The sequence below is a fragment of the Rhopalosiphum maidis genome, chromosome 2 (genome assembly GCF_003676215.2).
Source record: "Rhopalosiphum maidis isolate BTI-1 chromosome 2, ASM367621v3, whole genome shotgun sequence".
In the NCBI taxonomy this organism is placed as follows: Eukaryota; Metazoa; Arthropoda; class Insecta; order Hemiptera; family Aphididae; genus Rhopalosiphum; species Rhopalosiphum maidis.
Window position 1 is genome coordinate 71,580,957 of NC_040878.1, and position 19,876 is coordinate 71,600,832.

The following is a 19,876-nucleotide window of genomic DNA, read 5'->3' on the forward strand; positions in this document are numbered from 1 at the left end:
TGTAAAGTATCCAAGTTTTATCTCGGTTTTTCTTAAATTCTTATAAATAATAATAACTACTCTTGATAGTGATTTTCGAATAAAAAAACACTTCTCATAATAAAATGATGTGTAAAAATATCGAATACTGAACGAAAGTATTTTTTTTATTTAAAATAATTACTTATTACCATAATTATCGTTTAACAGATTGAAAATGACGCGTAGACTAATGCGATATTATAGTGTCTGCAATAGCCACAAATTGTCCAGACGTACCTGCCACTGCGAATATCCCCATATAATTCGCACTATTCTTGCGTCAACTCGAAATGCTCACAAATAATAGGCGATAAACCATTGCCTCGACGTTCAATTAAAACGAACTAGATCTTAACAGCGGCGTTCAGATTTAGAGCACGACATTAAAATATCACCCTGTGTTATTATATAAGCGTATTCATACATAGTGTAAGCTTTAAGACATGCTGATATTATTATATCATATTATATGAAATCACGAAAGGCTGAACGGGAAATATTTTCGTGTATATATATTTATATAATATGATAAATACACGCTATACATACATACATACACACACATACACACATACATCCGATTAATAATAGCGAACTCCGTACATCCGGTCTGCCCGCCCCCCCCCCTCCCCCCAATCCGGATGGTGAAGAGTCGACTAGCTGGCTGGATGGCTGTTGTCGTGGGAGTGTGTGTAGGGGTGATGCGAACGCGTGCCGCGCCTATTATATTACGTTACTGTTGTACAAAGAAGACGTGGATATTGCTGTACGCGAGTATGTACGTATATAATATAACGTTTCAAGTGTGCACGAATCGCGCCGGAAGACATATGAGATTGTAATGCACTAATGCGTGCTCCGATATATATTTCCGGCAATGCCGATATTTCTTCGTTCGCATATTGTTATTAGGTGTGTGTTGTGTGTGTGTGTGTGTGTGTGTGTGTGTGTGTATGCGAGTAAATTTATTATTTAATTATTTTTTTTTTAGGGGCGATTTCGTCATTTATTTATTTTTTAACATAAAATAATAATATTTTATTCATCAAATATTGTGTTTTTCTAGTGTTTTTTTAAAAAATATACGTTTTTTTATTTAACGTAGGCATCTATTCTGTACTTATAAAAATTGACTATCAATCGCTATTTTTAATCTGGGTAGTTTATATAGCATCAATAAATGTTCTATTTATCGTATTCTAAAGCAAAACATTTTACTGTCAAAATGTCAATTTATTTCGTGAATTATGTACTGCAGCTATTCCAATACACCCTTTCCTTAACTTCAAACAAAAATAAAATTATTTATTTTAGAAAAATATTTTATAACTTAGTATACTATTATATTCTAAATATTAAATAATTTATTGAAAATTGGTTTTCAAAATGCACAGGTAATAATAATACTAAAATGAGGAGAACTTAATATACTTTATTATTACTCAAACTATATATTTGTAATTTTCTGAACTGAATATTTGATATACTTTCACTTACACACATGTGATACTCATCAAGTATACTCATTACTCATCCACACACTGTGCTACGCTTTTATAACCACCATATAGATATAAATACCATCACCATATTCGTTATTTTGGGTTTTTCATTAAATCACTTTCAAGTTTTGATATTATTACGTTAAAGGTTAGTATAATATTCATTTTTAAAACCAGCCAGTTGATACGATTTTTTATGGAAACAATATTGTTTAATAAAGCATATAATAATAATAATAAACTGTATAATGTAAAAATTATATAACAACCTTTCTTTAAATATTTATTTAAATTTCTATTAGATTTTCGACTTACAAACATTATTACAGAATTTTCTTACAGATAAATTGCCAATTATTTTTGTTGAAACCTTACTATATATAAACAACTTAGATTTGTTGGACAGAAAGCTTTCAAGATTTACTGAAGGATTTAGACGTTATTTTATTTTTTAAGCTGCAGTGGTGGTTTAAGTCCAAATATCATGGGATTCTTTTAGTTTAAGTATCTACCTAGATAATCTATTTAGTTCAATATTGATTGACGTAGCTATAATTGTATAATTTAAATTTAGTATTAAATGCATATAAATTATGGTGCCCGTCTATTGTATTTAAATATTATACTGGAGAAAATATAATATCGTATTTAAGCAACATTGAACTTATAGTTTATACAATATACATATCAGTATATGTGTGATACCAAAAACTTCAATACACCTTAACTCGACTTATAAGAAAGTTTATATAGATATAACTTCTTAAATCTCATATTTTCTAAAATCGACTGAACATTTGTATAACAACAGTCAATTTATTTACTAATTATAACAATAAAGGCAAAAATTAGATATCCTATTATTTGCACACTAAATGTTCATCAATAACGATTTATTAAATAATTATCTTTATACATCTTACATCACTATATCACATTTTCGTTTATTAATTATCCACTTTACATAATACTTTGACACATATCTCTATAGTCTATGTATAATATGCTGCATTTAATATATGACATATATATTGATACATATATATTTGTGAAAAACAATAATCATAAACACTAAATATTAACAAACTTAAATGGTTTTAAACTTCATTAATTTTGAATGTTAGTTAATATTATAATAATATTATTAATTAAACTTAAAATGTATAAAAATGGGTTAATCCGTGTATATTTTCAAAATCACGATTATAGCTAAATAATGCTGAATTTAATTATTATAATGCTGTATAATATACATACAAACAACGCTGCCAGTTTTATTAAGTGAACAAAATTTCTTAGTATACAACTAAATGAAAATTTTCAAGATTGGAATAATGGATTTGACAAAAAAATCCCTTTAGATTTACTGCAGGATTTAGTGAGTTGTTATTTGTTTTTTTTTTTTTTTTTACATCATAGTACCAGTTAAAATTTAACTGTTCTAAGAACGTTTATAGTTTAAGTGATTGAGACACTTAACATTTTACAAGAATGATTACTGTCACTACGATAATTATTTAATGTAATTAAAAATAAAACCATCGTTTTTATTTTTACTAAATAAACATTAATTGAATGTTAACGTCATCTTAACTAACTTCACTGATTAAGCGCTTTGAGCATTTGTATTTGTACATAAAAATATCTTTCGGAAAATTTCTACCACTACATTAGATATGAAAAACCGTCCAAAAGTAATTAACTTACTAACACTCTATTTGGGATACATTTATGAAGTACTCGTTTTATATATTTATCTAATTTAATTTTTTTCTTGATCATTATTTGGCATGAATATATAAGAATGATGTTCTTAAATCACTAAGTTAAATTAGTAAATAGCAATGCAGTGGAATTTAATACTTACCTACATCATAATTAGGATAGTATTTTTTTTTTTTATAAATTAAATTTTGACAATTTTTTTGCATACCTACTAAAGTAATATAATATAAGTATTAAAATATTAAGTTGTTACCATAATATTATAAATATTTTTAAGCATGAAAAAGATAAGCAACAAATAGTTAAATATTATACTTACCAATGATTATCATATATGAAAAAAGTCATTTAAAATTTTTTAACTAAAATATTATTTTATGAAATAGATTAGATAGATAGAATATTAGAAAGTACAATTATTTTATTAGAATATATGCCTGTATTTTTTGCGAGAATGGCTCTATAATAGGTATTTTTATATTGGTGATAATATTTTAATTTGAGTTTTTTATAGCTAACAGTAGTATTAATGTTAATATAGTTTAAAAATAAAATAAAGTTACTATTTATCATATTTTAATTAATTTTTTGCGCAAATCAAACATATTTCAATTATGTTTTTGTGTTTTATTATTAATGCGTTTATAACAATATGGTTAAAATTAATGGTTTGATCTAAATACGATTATAAGAGTAAATTGATTTGAATCACATCATGACAAATGCTAGAAATTAAATTATATTTAGATTACCATCCAGTTTAGGGACTTACATTTTCGATTTTTTATATTAAACATACATTTCTTCTGAACCTACGTAAAATATATTAACTATAAACTATTAATCAAATGAAAATATTTTAGTTGCTATTCTAAAGTTATGTTTGCTTAAAAATATCAACAGTAGAATGTTTAATCTTAAAGATTTTCAATTAACTAAAAGTCAAGATATTAAATATATGATCAAAACTATTAATTAAATTATACACACGCTCATAATATGAATATACTACATGTTTAAAATATTAATCTCAAAGTTTACTGTTATAATATAGAAACTTAATTGACTTAAAAAACTATATTATATTATTAAAAATATGAATATACATTTAAGTTATCTAAGAAATATTTAAATTAAATACGTGAAAATGTGATAACTACAAATTCTGCGTTTGAATTAAATATTGTGTTAAAACAAAGCAAAATATAAATAAAAACAAAAAATGCAATCAGCAATGCACGGATGAACACAAATTTACAAAACATTCCGTATAAACCGTATATGAGCTTAAAAGTTTGGACACGAAATTATGTTTCAACGTGAACTGTCTACTAAGTACTAATCACCGCGTATTTACTAAAATCGCTACTTTTAAAAAAATAATAAAAAATAATGAATGCGGTATCTAATTGGAGTGAAAACGTGCATCTCATAACATACGAGTATACATGTTTAGTTGTTGCAATTGTTATGAATACGCATTGTTTTTGCATTGCGTTACATTACATTTTGTAATTTAATGAGCAAAATATGTATGCGTCGTAAACTGTCTTATGAAGGTTGAATAAAAATGTCATTTACTTCTAATAAAAAAAACGACGTTTTACAAGCTACATTTAGGTGAATAATTTATTGTCTTTTATAGATTCAAGGTGAAGCGAAGAATGTATTGATTTTACAATAATTATGGAAGTTCCGTTTATTTTTTTTTTTTACATACTCATTTATATTATTTATAATAATATGTGATCGTCGAATTACAAAGAAAGATACAATAGTTTATCGTATAACCTTACCAATCTATGTACATGTACGAAATGAAAATACCTTAGTAACCTTCATAAGAGAAAGAGAGAGAGAGAGAGAAGTTTGTGTTTTTTTTTCGAAATTTCCCATTAGTTCTTTAAACAGAAAATTGAGATAAAATAAACCTTGCAAAATATACGACACGCAAGTTTTTAATAAAATCCACAGACATTTTGTTACTTTAAGTACGTCAGGATTACGAAGTAATATTGAACTGTTATGGATGTAAAGGCATACATACATACGTATATGGCACGTTAAAACCGATAGGAATTTGATGCTTGCGCATTGCGATTTTACTGTTTTCGAGTTATCAAAGTTGATCGTGTCTGTATTTATCATATTTGGTTATTGAGACTGGAATCGCGTGGAATGTCATTTAACGTCAACCGCATAACAAGATAATATAATATGATGATCAAAGTAAAAAATGTATATATATATATATATCTCGGTAGAAGAAAAAAAAATCCCTGCAAGTATCATGTTTAAGTCATTAACGTACAAGGTATTGGTATTATATTATATTATATAGATCAAGCACAGTGATAGAGACTGAGACTGAACTGCCGTCTATCTGGTTCACCGCGGCTGTGGCAACAACTGACAAGCCATTGACGTCGTTGTCGTGGTCGTATAACTTTGCGTGTTCGCGTGATAATAGAAAACGAATATACCATGGTCGTATTATTAAATTACATTTGCACTCGATTTATTATTTATTCACGCGAGAAAACTCGTTTAAAGTGGTGGGATTTTTTTTTTTTTTTTAGGGGGGGAGCTTTCCTATCAGACACATTCTGATAACACCTATACAGAAGATGCGCAATTATGCACAAATAATGTTTAAATTTCCCAAACACTATAAAAGGAGAATGAGTTTTGAACACGCGACTATCTTATGTTACATAAGATTTCATAATATTTTTAATAAAAGGTAATATAGGTTACTTTTCAATATATTAAAATAATATGATATTGAATTATTTTTATTAATTACAAAAAACATGTTTGGTATATATTTTTAATAATAACGCAGTTCAAATTTGTTAATAATGAAGGTATACCTACTAATATTATGAAATATATAAATAAATACATTTTGATTATGTCTATATAATACCGATACGTATCCATGACGATATTCTCACGTTTTTCACCCCTTTCCTTTCGTGTTAAAATTAAAAATAATTTAAATTGTAATAACGAATGCCTGGAAAAATTACTCGTCACTAATAAGTACTAACAGTTCGTTATCATGTTATAATTATTAAAATCATATTTATACATTATATTGTATACACCACTAAGCATTTGCCGTTTTAATAACAGTCTCTGTGACCGAAGCTCTTAACCAACATTGTGACGACCGCGAGTCTTCAACGTGTGCTCGTATAATTAGAAGTTACAACTCTTAACATTATATTTTGCTTATTTTTTTTTTGCGTTTGACTTTTAATGTCAATCCACACAAAATGCCGGTTAGCGGCTCTTTGTTTCTCATGAGGTAATCGTTATGCGTGTTAAGCGGGTACGGTCGATTATCAATCTATTTATTATTGTTTCTAATTTTCAATAATTATTATCTATACTTAATATTATACGAAATAGTATTAACATAACTAATTGTTATAAAATAAATTTGATGGTTTTTATTTTTTCAAAAATTAATTTTAATTTTACCTACTGTATTAATAATAACAATACAAACGTATTATAAAATATTCTTAAAATTATAGTCTGACAGATCCATCTTCACTCAAAATAGTTTTTCTTATGCAATGGTATGGATGTATTATAATACATCCATTAAAGTTATCCTTTACTCTACAAAGAAGTACACTTTACATCTATTATTATGCAGCACAGCGACTGTTTTTGTGCTATAATTGTTTGGGTGTTAGCTAATCTAGCAAATAATATTGTATAATATTATTGTCAATATTGTCATTTCGGTATGCAAAAGTATAAATGTTGACAACTACTTATTATACATAAATTAAAACAAATTAGTATATTATAATATTAAAGGAACAAGTGTAATAAGTATTGTTACTATTATTAAAAAAAATAAAACATATGCTCTCCCCGCTTTTTAATATATTTTTATATATATATTAATGTATATATAATATACAATATAAGACATATTATAATACATGTAATATATATATATATATATATATGTGTGTGTATGTGTGTGTGTTACGGCATATGTTTTTATACTGTGTTGTAAATAAAACTTAAACGTCATTATATTGTGTATATAATTATATATTATAATGAATATAATTTATATACGTAAACAATAAAACACTCACACCACTAATATTTATTTATTTCAAAAACAAAATAAAGAGACTGTTAAAAAGTTGAATAAGCACTATTACGGTGAAACGGAGCTTAATAGTTTTTAAATTTTTTTCGGTTCTTGGTTTAAAACAATAAAACCATTATTAATTTTACGAATGACCCTTTATAATTATTTTATATATAATACTATAATATGCTTTACAATACTATCGGTGACCCACTTTTTTGTTTTATTCACGAATAAACGAGGAATATATTTTTTTTATTTGACGTTTAAGCATGTAGAAATAAAAGTCGAGATTTTATAATATTGATAAATTATGAACAGGTGTTTATTTTCACATGTTTATTGCGAGTTCAAAAGCATAATAAAGCGCTTTACATTATTCAAATGATTCGAATTAAATATGAAAATTTGATATTGTAAATAACGAGAAACGTTTTAGGCTGTCTGTGTGCACTGTGCATTAATATAGCATAAACATTCAGCTGTAGACGGTCATTCACTGGGATTGGTGTGGGTTCGGAAATATTATTATATTTTAATGTAAAAAAAAAAATGTATACACTGATACTTAAAATCACAAAACTATAAAAAAAAATATTGTTTATATTAAAGAGATATTTGTTGGAATGTTAATATGTAAGGAAAACGTTAATGTTAATCGAGCTCTTTCATTTGCATTCAGCTACCGCCAGAATACAATATTTTATTTTTTTTTTATTCTTTACGCAGTGCAAAAAGTAAAACTCTGTTAAAAAAATGCGTTAATAATAATATTATTCGGTTTTTTTTATTATTATTATTATTCTTTTCGATCTAGTCAAAAGAAAATTAATCCCTTACATAAAAAAAAAAAAAATAAAAAAGTCAAAAATAAGAATTAACAATTTAAATTTTGTTCTTTTGTTCTTGTTTGAAGGTGGGGGGGAATCTTTATTTCTCGGAAACTATTAATTAAACTATAGTATAGGAAAACTAACTGCGCACTGTCATCTTACGATAAAGATGAAGTATAAATAAATAAATGTTTTTTTTAAATAAATAAATAAAATCAAACTAAACAAAGTAACTTTAATAATAATATAATAAATAATAAATAGTAATAAAATTAATGTCTTGTGTACGAGAACACGGTCTGGAGTTGTCTGAATATCTCTTTCCGCTGGTAGAGGACTTCATTCATGCAAAACCTGGTCAACAACCACGGGCATTCGTACTTGATCTTCTCCACGATTCTAGTGCCGTTCAATAGGTCCACAAATATCATTTCCGATTTAGTGTTCACTAAAACACATGGTTTAAAGGTGAACCAACGCCATGAAAAACGGTATAGTAATTATAGTTCAACTGCGCTACTTGGTGTAAATATAAATGTATACTGCTTTTAAAGGGCGGACAAAAATCAAACATGTATATAATGAATTGATAATGAGGTCGGCCGGAACTGGGTAGTTGGCTACGAGAGTGGCAACGTGTTTCCATAGAATACAACGTGCTATTAAATAATATACAATATTAAACTAAATAAAATAAATCAAAGGTGAACCATTGTCTCGAGGGGGACGTTCTATTTCGTAAAAGTGAGAAAGGCGGTAGTCGATTTTCACAATCATATAAACATAAACACAACAGTTTATTTTTTATAATGTTCATTTTACCTATGTTATATGTTCAATTTACATGATGCAAAGTTTCCACTAGGCTTGCTCAATATTAAAGTGAATATTTTAATAGGTTGTGAAAAAAAGTTTATTTTTTCAAATTAAATTACGTTTAATACCTATATTTAGATAATTCCAGATAGGTATATAAATTTAGACTTAGACAAATGTATGTGTGTGTGTGTGTGTGTGTACAAATTAGTGTATGTGTAAGTGCGCGCACGCTATACTTACAACAATAAATCTTGGCAAAACATGTCCGGTGTGTTGATTTGATTGCGGGTTGCGAATGTGATTTGTCTACAATGAAATCGCCGATAATCTTGTTGATCACGAACGGAATCTGAGATAAGTGTTCTTCATACTCAACCGTATAGTTCCATTGTTTGTAATCCGTCGATTCGTGCGTTATTATGAATTTCATTCTATATAATATGAAAAATGTGAAAAAATGACATTTACTCGGTTACGATTACATAGAATAATATATTTTGAAAGTTATTGTATTTAACTGTATGTCTGTATAGCGTATAGAAAGTTGTCTATACATATAATAATATACTATTGTCAATGAAACGTTAGTACAGTTTATAACAAAGTAATACACTTTGCCACAACCACCGTAGTTACAGCCAATGCGGGAGTGATGAGTCTACAATATTTACATGTTTAAAATAATAAATCAACGAGGCATTAGCCTTTATCAAACGCATTTTCAAAATGACCCTAAAATAAAATATGGTTATTCTTGTGACGTATAATATTGTAGTTATTTATTTTAAAAAATATATTGTTTTACAACTCTTTGTACAATGTATTCTAGTAATATTTATTATAAAACATCATTATATGAATTTGCAATAAGTAAACAAAATCGTAATTCATAACCTAAAAACCAACCACCTCTCATCCAATGCCACTTCATCTTGAACACAATTAAGTATGGCACTTGAGGATAGTCCAAAAAAGTATTAAAATGTATTTGAGTTCGCTCGTGATACTGCCCAAATTAACCTCTATTTTGGAGGTCATCAGCGCACGGACTTTCTATAGTTAGATAATAGATACTAAACATTTCAAATAATTCGTATGTATTGTACAAATACAATATTATACAATTATGTACAATTCAAATGCTGGGTGGCATAAATTTTCATTTATTCAACGTAAATTTCAAACGACGCTTCTCTGTCTACAAAAAGCATCATGTGCCAGATAAGCCAAATGATGTTGCCTGTATCGCACATGATTCGTACAGTTTTAAATATCAGACAAAATGTACACCCGAATTAATTTCTATTCGATTATTTATATTATTATTCATATCCACAACTGACTTAACTAGCAATATATTCATACTATGATACCTACTCTATTTTCCATTTTTTTTTTCTGGAATTACTGCAATTATTGAGTCACTATTTAGTATTTTGCTATCTCTTTTAAATAATTATGGTTTATACTTTATTATAGTGATCCATTTCAATAATAAAACTTTAATACGGCGTTATAAATAGGCAATTTGGTTACATTTTTTTTCAATAAGAGAATCGATTTATTATATTAATAAAAATAAAATTATAATTTGATTAAACTGTTTTATTTAAAACATTTTTAGTATACTTAACAGTCAATTGTATAATTAAATATTATTCTCAGCTTTATTCCAGTAATAGCTAAATGGTATCACCAATTTCAAATCACTTTTGGCATATTATTATTGAATTTAATTAAATTGCATAATAATATGTATCAATACTTATTTACTTAATAATTACTTTTCTGTCCATTGTCAATTTTTATTAATTCTATACATAATTTATCAAAAATCAGAAATAATTCATTATTTAATTTTTTCAAAAGTAGAATTTTGAAATTAGTTTTAATAATTATAATGGTCAATTTGTTAATACTGTTTTTACATTAATACATTTACATTTTTTTTCATAACTCTAAAATAAATAAAAGTTTTATTGTTTAAAAAAACCAAAAAAGTATTAAATAGAGATAAAATCAAGAGCTAATTTAATATTGTGTTAAGTTGTTCAATTATAATTTGTTTAAAAAGTAATTGAAATTGAAAAGAAATAATATCGAAAAATGAAAAATATATTACAACTTATATACCACTTAGAAATAAAATTAATTTTACAAATATCAATATCGTTTCTTTCTAAAGTATCCAATTGTATCAGTAAAACATGTTATTGATTTGTGTTTGGTATTAAAGAAAGTTTCAATTTTGTTGACCATGCTATCTTTAAATAAATAAAAACCAATATTAGCTGAGAATATCTCTACAAGTACGTTATGTTTCTTAATAATAAAAATCATCTAAATTGATTTTATTCACTATATATAATATATCCTTATAATAGTCGTTATTTGTCTATTAAAATTACATTAAATAATCGTGTATGATATTATTACCTAACTGCAATACGTTTAGTCAATATGCATACTTATGATATATTACATCTATATATAATTTGTTAAAAACATAAAATTTAAATTCTACCACATTAAACACGAATAAATCTGAATAAAATAAAATTAGGTCAAATTCATAATTAATTGTCAACTACTGTCATCAATAGGGCTCGGGACTTCTAGGAGTTTGCATATTTTTAAATAATCATTAAAAATATAGCTAAGTAATATAGACATTTGTTTCATAGCAATACGAGTTTATATTTAAAATGTATAGTTGCATATTTTGCATGTTTAACCATTTTCATTTATAAGTGCATATATTTTGACAATTATTTATATGAATGAGTAAGTTTTTAATTCCCAACTTAAGGAAATATCTAATAGTTCAATATAACGCTCAAGGTAATTAATACTATTAGATATTAAAAATATTCAATTTAAGTTGTTTTTTAAAAAAAATTAGAAATGTTTATTTTAGACTAAAACTCAATGTAAAATGAATACAAATCTGAAAAATACAAAATAATTAATCAAATTAATCTATATAATCAAATGTATTTATTTATTCATCATATCTACAAATATTATTATTATTTATTACAAATAAACTTTTTTTAAATGCATATTTTAATAGTATATTTAATAATTCTTTAGGGCATAAATACATGCATATTTTAAGGTTTTTTAGGAATGAAGTCCCAAACCCTAATCATCAATATTATCATACTTTTCAGATTTTAGAATGTTTGGATGAAATTGTAAAAAAGATGTATCCGTCGTAGATAAACATATCATATAATCTTAAATCGTTGTTATAAGCATATTTGATAAAACAAAATAAAAAAGTTATATTAGTCCTATTGCAGGTAGTAATTATAACATACTTGATTAAATTAAAAGAAACAATAAAGCCCGACTGATTATATTATGAAATTAAATTATTACATAAAACACATATAATAGAGCTTGACATAATGATGTTTATTGTTTATACGTATCCCGCAAGGATGAAAATCATATAGGTACCCCTTATTAAATCACAAGTCAAGCCCTACAGATGAAATGTTATCTACAATGATACATAAAAAAAATAAGACCGCTTTTAACCTACTTATGCCCAATAGAAGCTGCAGCTGTTTTAACCAAAGCACAAATTAAAACCTTACAAACTCTTCAAAATAAATTCCTGTAAATACCGCTAAAATCCTTTGGGTTCATGCGAAATAGATTCACAACAAAACGGAATTAACCGACATGGATAAAAAAAATAAATTTTAAAATTTCTACGGCAGTCAATAAATTAGAGTAAAGAAGCTATAAAGTTCAAAATCTGAAAAGAAACCTGCAAACTAAGACCGTACCCAACTCAACATATGATTTTAGAAGACCACGAAGACCAACTACCAGACTTCTTTATAAAATTAAAGTCAATCAAAGACAATAATAATAATTTACGACCTTCATCAAAGGTGAGTACTCGTATTACCTCTAAATTACACCATAAATACTATATTCTAACATTTCTAACTACAAACAAGATACAAAGTAGATATTGGCATTGTTTCAATGGACTCTAGTTTTGTTTTTAAATTTCCCCGAGTCAATGTTATTGAGACAAAATAATAATAATTAAAAAATACGATGATTATCTGTGAAATGATTTAAGAAACATCCGTGAAACTTGTATCTTAGTGTGTGAACTATAAAATTCTTCATTTCATTTTATACAAACATATCTTATACTACATAATATGATAATATGTACAACATTATATTAATACAGTAATGATTACTGTTAGAATTATTCTAATATTGTGGTAAGACATAAAAACATTATAAAACGGTGGCTAAAATGAAAATCTCCCAACCAAATATTATGTCAAATCGAGTAATATTATGAAAATCGTAGTATGTTAGGATTATATTAAAATTCCATAATAAGTACTTGTATTGTTTTGTATATACGAGACTATTGACCGTGTGCACATAATAGCGCGTACACTATTATTTTAATTCTATTCCATCATAATCGAATCAACTACGAAATAGTTTGACCGTACGTTTATATGATAATAATAATAATAATAATAATAATATGTTAGGGGAAAATCCCGAAATCCGGGCTTGCGCCGTTAAGTGCCCGTTGATAATAATAATATTATGATCGCGGCAGAGCAAATCCCGAAAGCTCGTTTGCTTTTATATATATATATGAAAAAAAAATACAATACACTACAAAAAAGAGCAAATGCGTTTTTAGTATAAGATATTGTGAAAAATAACAGAAATAATAAAACACTCAATGTCGTTAATTCTACTATTCTAAAATTATCACATAATGAAATAAATCGTAATACCCATACATTGGTAATTTCACAATTGACAATATTACTCGTATGCTTTCGAAAACAAAATAATAGCAATAATAATAACAATAATAAGTGTAATAATAATAGCTTAGAAAAAATTGAATATTCAGTACAGAAATTCATTTGAAACATTTATTTACCCATAATAATGTTATAGTACCGATTTTCATTACCATTATGATGAATTCAAAACGAAATTGTTTGCGTCCAACAGTGTAGCGCCATCTAGTTGAACCCTTACAAATCAATATGGGATGTTGTCAACAATAGATTCGCTAAAAAAAAATACCTCCCAAAATCCCAAGTACCGATTGTGTCTATTAAGCCTACAGATTTTCTTAGATCTACATAAATAATAGATGACATAATTGTTGCTTTTTTTTACATTAACCACCGACTGTGACTGAAATATTTGAAAATTTTAATCTCTTAAACACAATATTACGTATTTTTGTGTATAGCAAATAGTAATATTGTTCATTGCGTAATTATTACATAAGTATGTAGTAAAACTATTTGATATGATATAAGTTTGTACAGTCTATATCACAAATACATAAATCTAAATCATGAGCTAAATGCTTACACAAATCGAAATCTTAAGGTACTTAATATAAAATATTAAAATATTGCATGCATTAGGGCCTTGTTGGAAACCACGTGAAAAAATAATAAATATTTTATTTTATTGACATTTTTATAATTATTAAGTGTTTGAATTCAATCACAATTGTAATAAACACATCACATTTAATTTACATAATTCCTTCATAAAACATTCTTAATCTTTAATAAATTTTAAAAACTACCGATACATATAACGTTTGTGCCACCATCAGACATAATAATTTGATCATAACAAACCTATACTAGATAGATACAGAAGTTACTACCATAATATCACAATATTATGTTCTGTTGATTTGATTTTTCATACTCATATGAATAATAATTAAATCATAAAAACAAAATTATAATTTTCTAAAGTTTTAATTCTGAGTAAATTCTTCGTTAGAGTTGTATATTTATTTAACTAATGTAAAATTATATAGGTGTATTCATACATTTATTATAATATGATACATATAATAATATCCATGAGTATAAATAAATTTAAAGATTAGAACGTGAGACATGAATCAAAAATATTGTATGATATTTTTTCCAATACATATAATAGTTATATGGTCAGACTTGACAGACTACTATTAAAAATACAAAAAAAAACCGTTCAGCAAGAACTTCTGGGTCTTGATAACTGGAAGACTTACATTCTTTAAATATGTTTTTTTCAACATTTTTAGCCTACTGAGTACCTACCTATTCCATGAGGATGGACAAAAAAATACCCATTGAGCATAATATTTTGTCCATTGCGTACACTATGAATGTAAGTGAATATGTGTATACTGTATAGTATACATTAGTACAGACTTCACTGCAGTTTTATTGTTTTTATCGACAATATAACAAAAATAATAGGCAATAGTAACAATAATATAAACTGTGAATCGTTACATAGTACCGTCCGATCGTAATTTTTATTTCGTAAACACGTATCACCGAGATAGCTTTTATACACAATATACTATAATAATGTACCTATTTTCTGCGTGCTCTGCCGATATCGATGTTGCATAAATATATATATATATATTTATTTATATACGTAAATGTTCAATGTGATGTGATGCGTATGTGTGTGTGTAGGTATAGGTAGTTATGTAGTTCACAAGAAAATCTCAATTTCGCTGGTAAAGTTTTACAGGAGTGACCGACGAGAATCGCACCATGTTAGACCATACAAAAATAATAAATTATATTGTTATCGTTTAGTATATTATATTCTGGTACACCACCACCGTGTGTTGGGTAATAAAATTCAATTACATAACAGTAGTCTAGTCAGTGATATATAATATATTATATTTATAAAAAAACCACCAACAACGTCAATATATTTTATTTTCGTCTGTACTGTACCAACTGTATTATAGATAAATATATACCTTCGGGAAACTACAAACGTAATGATATATACGCCTATTATGATGCCATAATAATTATTGTTCTTGTGGTGTTATTAAAATTAATATTTAACGTGTGATAAACTGTTTTACCATAAGTAAAGTATGTACTGTACTTGTGACCGGTCGAAATGCATAAAAAATGCATACGGTCCCACATTGATATTCGACTAAGAATTGTCACAAATATGTTACAAAAGTAAGGAGAATGGAAAAAAGTAAGCATATAACAGGCAGTGGGGTAAAATATCATTCTCCAAACGTTTTCAGTAATACGATTATGTAGGCAAATGATAAATGGTCTATTAAGATGCTGTATTGAGTATAAAATGTACTAAACTGCAATGAAATTACGAAAAGTCTTTTTGTATAGTCAACCATTAATAATGAAAACATACTTATTTTTTTAAATTGTATTTTTCAAAAATACATAGGATATACAATAGAGACGCAAGGCAATTTATAAGAAATTATTTACGAAAAATAAAGGTAGAACAGTAGAAAGTTTAATTTAAACTTTTGTGACACACTCGGAGGGCCAATTTGAGTTAAAACCTATTTGACTAAAATCGCAAACATAAAAGATACTTATCATTCATTTGATGTGATGTATATTATACTATAGACTTTAGGGGAGAAAATAAATGGGCGACAATTTATTATTCTGAAAACTTTTTTTTAGAGGTTAATCAACAAAAAAAAAAATATGGTATTTTATACTTCAAAATAACCCTTGTCAATTTGTTTATATTAATAAGAATTTGCTTAAATATATTTATGCATTATGTATAATGTATAGTAGGTATTCTAACAATATTGTACGCAAATTTTAATTCGTATTCATTTCTCGATAACTGTTTTTAAACATTTAAATGCAACCATCAACTTAAAGTTCACTGTTGTTATCTTTTTTTATACTCTTAAAAAATTTAAAGTTGTTCAACATTTAAATTTCTAAACTCATCCATGGTGTTCAGTTGTAAAATTTAGATCGATAAGTATCCGAACGACCGTAGAAGTTACAAGTTTATATAAATATAGTTGTTTTAGATATTAAACCTTATATTATATTATATTATTATTTTAATATTCCTAATATTATATATTTTTACTAACCTACATCATACCATTTAACAAAAATGCGATCTATGAATAATATATAGTAGGTACACGAGTTATATAGATAAGATTGTATTGTGCGCTATAGTAGTTAATTCTACAGTAGATTATTTTATAAAAATGAAACAATACTGAAATCAATGAATTTAATTTTTTTATTGAATGTGTTTGAGATAAGTTAATATGTTTTTTTATGCGAATAATTTGCGAATGTTAAAAGTTAAAATATTAATTGTTGTATAATATACTTATTATTTTCCTTCTGTATGCTGTTAATTTACCGTGAATACTGGAAATACTAATATTAAATTTCATGACTTCACAAATCATAGTTTTATCAGATTTTTCGTAATAAAATAATAATTATCTAATTAACTAAAAACGAAAGTGAGCATTTATTAATTAATTCATCTAAATACGATTTGACAGTATAGACTTTTTAGATCACATCAAATTATTCTTCACTGCTTGCAAATTTAAATTATAAAAAATACTATTATCTTTCGATACGTGTATAAATATTAAAGATTTGATAAATTAATGCATATTAAATTCGCCGTTAAAAATATAAAAATATTCTAGTACATGAATTAACATAAATATCAAACTAAAAAAATGTATCAAGTTGTATTTTTAAATATTATTTTGTTTTTGTATTTGTATTTTTTAGCAGGTAGGTGCACAAAATACAAATGATCCTCCGCATACCATATTATTATAGAGGTTGTAATAATACAAGAGACGTCAAAATGTGCAATTTCTAAAGACAAATGATAATTTTAAATCTTAAACTTAGCCTAATATGCAGTAATACTTCATACCGTATATTATATACTTACTGTTCCTATGCATTATCTTTATTTTATATGTTTTCTACAATATATCGTATCAGTATAATTTCCCTCCATTATAAAATGCAATATATATATACGGTTCCCAACCTTTTAAGCTGGTGGTACCATTTTGTAGGACCAAATTTAACTATGGAGTTATAATATGGTATAATTCCTCGAGGAATATGATAAAAATAAACACTAGTTTTCTTTAATGAAAAAAAAAATTGTTTTCGCTCTCCTACGAGTCACTGAAATAAGCTCGCGGTGCCCTTAAGAACTGCTGCAATATATCTATAGCGAACGTGTGTATACTACTTTATAATATAGTTTAAGCGTTTCTCTTCTCAACATATCATTTGAACCGTGTAACACCCTTCAAGGTTATTTTATAAAAATTCAATTGTATGTAAAATTATAGAACTTTATGTGGGTACCACGAAATGCACAATGAACATGAAATAATGCACACGCTGCATCGCACACAGTATAACATATTCAACCTAAATCATTACTATTAAAAAAGGTACTTGGAAAGGTTAGAAAATTAAAAAAATTTAATTTAATTATGATTTGTTGTCTTCTGATAATTACTTCCATAGATTTCGCGGATTGCTGTTACTAATAAATATACACAATATAAATAATTGTAATAAAAGCGTATTAATAAAATACACACAGTAAACTTACATGGTCGGATTGAGCTTCATCACATTAGAGAAGTCCGACACGTATTCCCAGACATCGCGTGGCCTGGCATTTTCCATGTCGCTGCTGATGAACCGAACGTTATTCTCGTGCTTGGCTGTCAGTATCAGAGCTACCACGACCGCTATGCTACCGAAAACAAGCATCCGCCGGTGTCGGTGTACGATCATCTATGCACAGAGACCAAAAAAGGACGAACATTACATTTATACGAAATATAATATTACAACAATAATTGTATAATTTTCTGTTTCTGTTCCTGAACATTTTTTAACAAACGCAAATAATATAACGGTGCGGGGGAGGCAATCAAAAGTATAACAATAATAATAAGAATAAAATAAAATAAGAATACTTTGGTGTAGCGTACGATTTTTGAAAACTTCATGGTTAGTCACGAGCCGTTTCGACGTGGCCTGCACTGATGAAAACGAATACAACCGATTGCGGACGAGTGCACGCGTCCGAGTCATGCGTTTGCACAAGATATCATAATAATATTAATAATATTAATATATACACGATGTAGACGGTTTTGAATAATTTTGTTTCAGATAATGTTATTCCGGTATGAAAACGACACCGGACAGATAAAAATATGTTCGTAAACCGACTGGTAGCCATAGTGCGGCATAATATTACTGTATCAATTTTACGAATAAATAAATAGTATTTTACCATAATACCATTTACGTAGTATAAACTGTTAGCTATTTATTGTTAAATGAAATTCGATCGGTTTAATCGAATTAATGCGATCTGTGAATAATAATAATATTCGACTATTTATGCATTTCATAACTATCCGTTTTAAATTTTTTTTTTTATTAACTTCCAAGAGTCACATAAAATAATATCCTGTCAAATTACTAAGACTATGAAGCTATCAACTCATGTTTTATCTTGACTATGCATTAAACAAACCAAATCGTGCTAATATGTATTTTTTTTAAAAAGATTTATTAAGCTTATAATAAATAATATAACAATATAATGATTAGTGTTGTTTTTTATTTTTTGTGTTTGGAGACACTTTTTAGTAGAAAACATGTTTAGATTTTCAACTTTGAAAGTGGTTTCTGGTAGAAAATTAGAACTATAGTTAATACTTTAAGGAATCAAAAGTAAAAAAATCCCAATATTTATTATAATAATCAATAAGATATAATAGAAAAATTAAGAAAAACAGAATTTATTATTATTATTGTTGTTATATTCAAAACCGAATAGTGACCATTGACAATTGAAATATTCACCAAATGTTTTAATTAGAACTTTTTATACATATTTTCACACTTTTTGGCTTTATACCTATGTTTATATATGTGTATTTAAAGATAATTAAAAGTTTGTAA

At 26.4% G+C, this 19,876-nt stretch overlaps 1 protein-coding gene across 2 annotated transcripts; it reads right to left on the reverse strand.

The window, feature by feature from the left end:
• Window positions 1–8,427: 8,427 nt before the first annotated feature.
• LOC113554437 lies at window positions 8,428–19,010 on the reverse strand. Of its 2 annotated transcripts, none has more exons than XM_026958287.1 (4): window positions 18,892–19,010; window positions 18,504–18,691; window positions 9,267–9,457; window positions 8,428–8,655 (listed from the first exon to the last, which is right to left on the reverse strand). In XM_026958287.1, exons 1-4 carry the CDS (start codon window positions 18,907–18,909, stop codon window positions 8,480–8,482), a joined length of 573 nt encoding a protein of 190 aa, XP_026814088.1. In that variant the 5' UTR covers window positions 18,910–19,010; the 3' UTR covers window positions 8,428–8,479. The 2 variants fall into 2 exon arrangements, with proteins under 2 accessions (XP_026814088.1, XP_026814087.1); XM_026958286.1 differs by having other exon boundaries at window positions 18,877–18,997.
• Window positions 19,011–19,876: the final 866 nt, after the last annotated feature.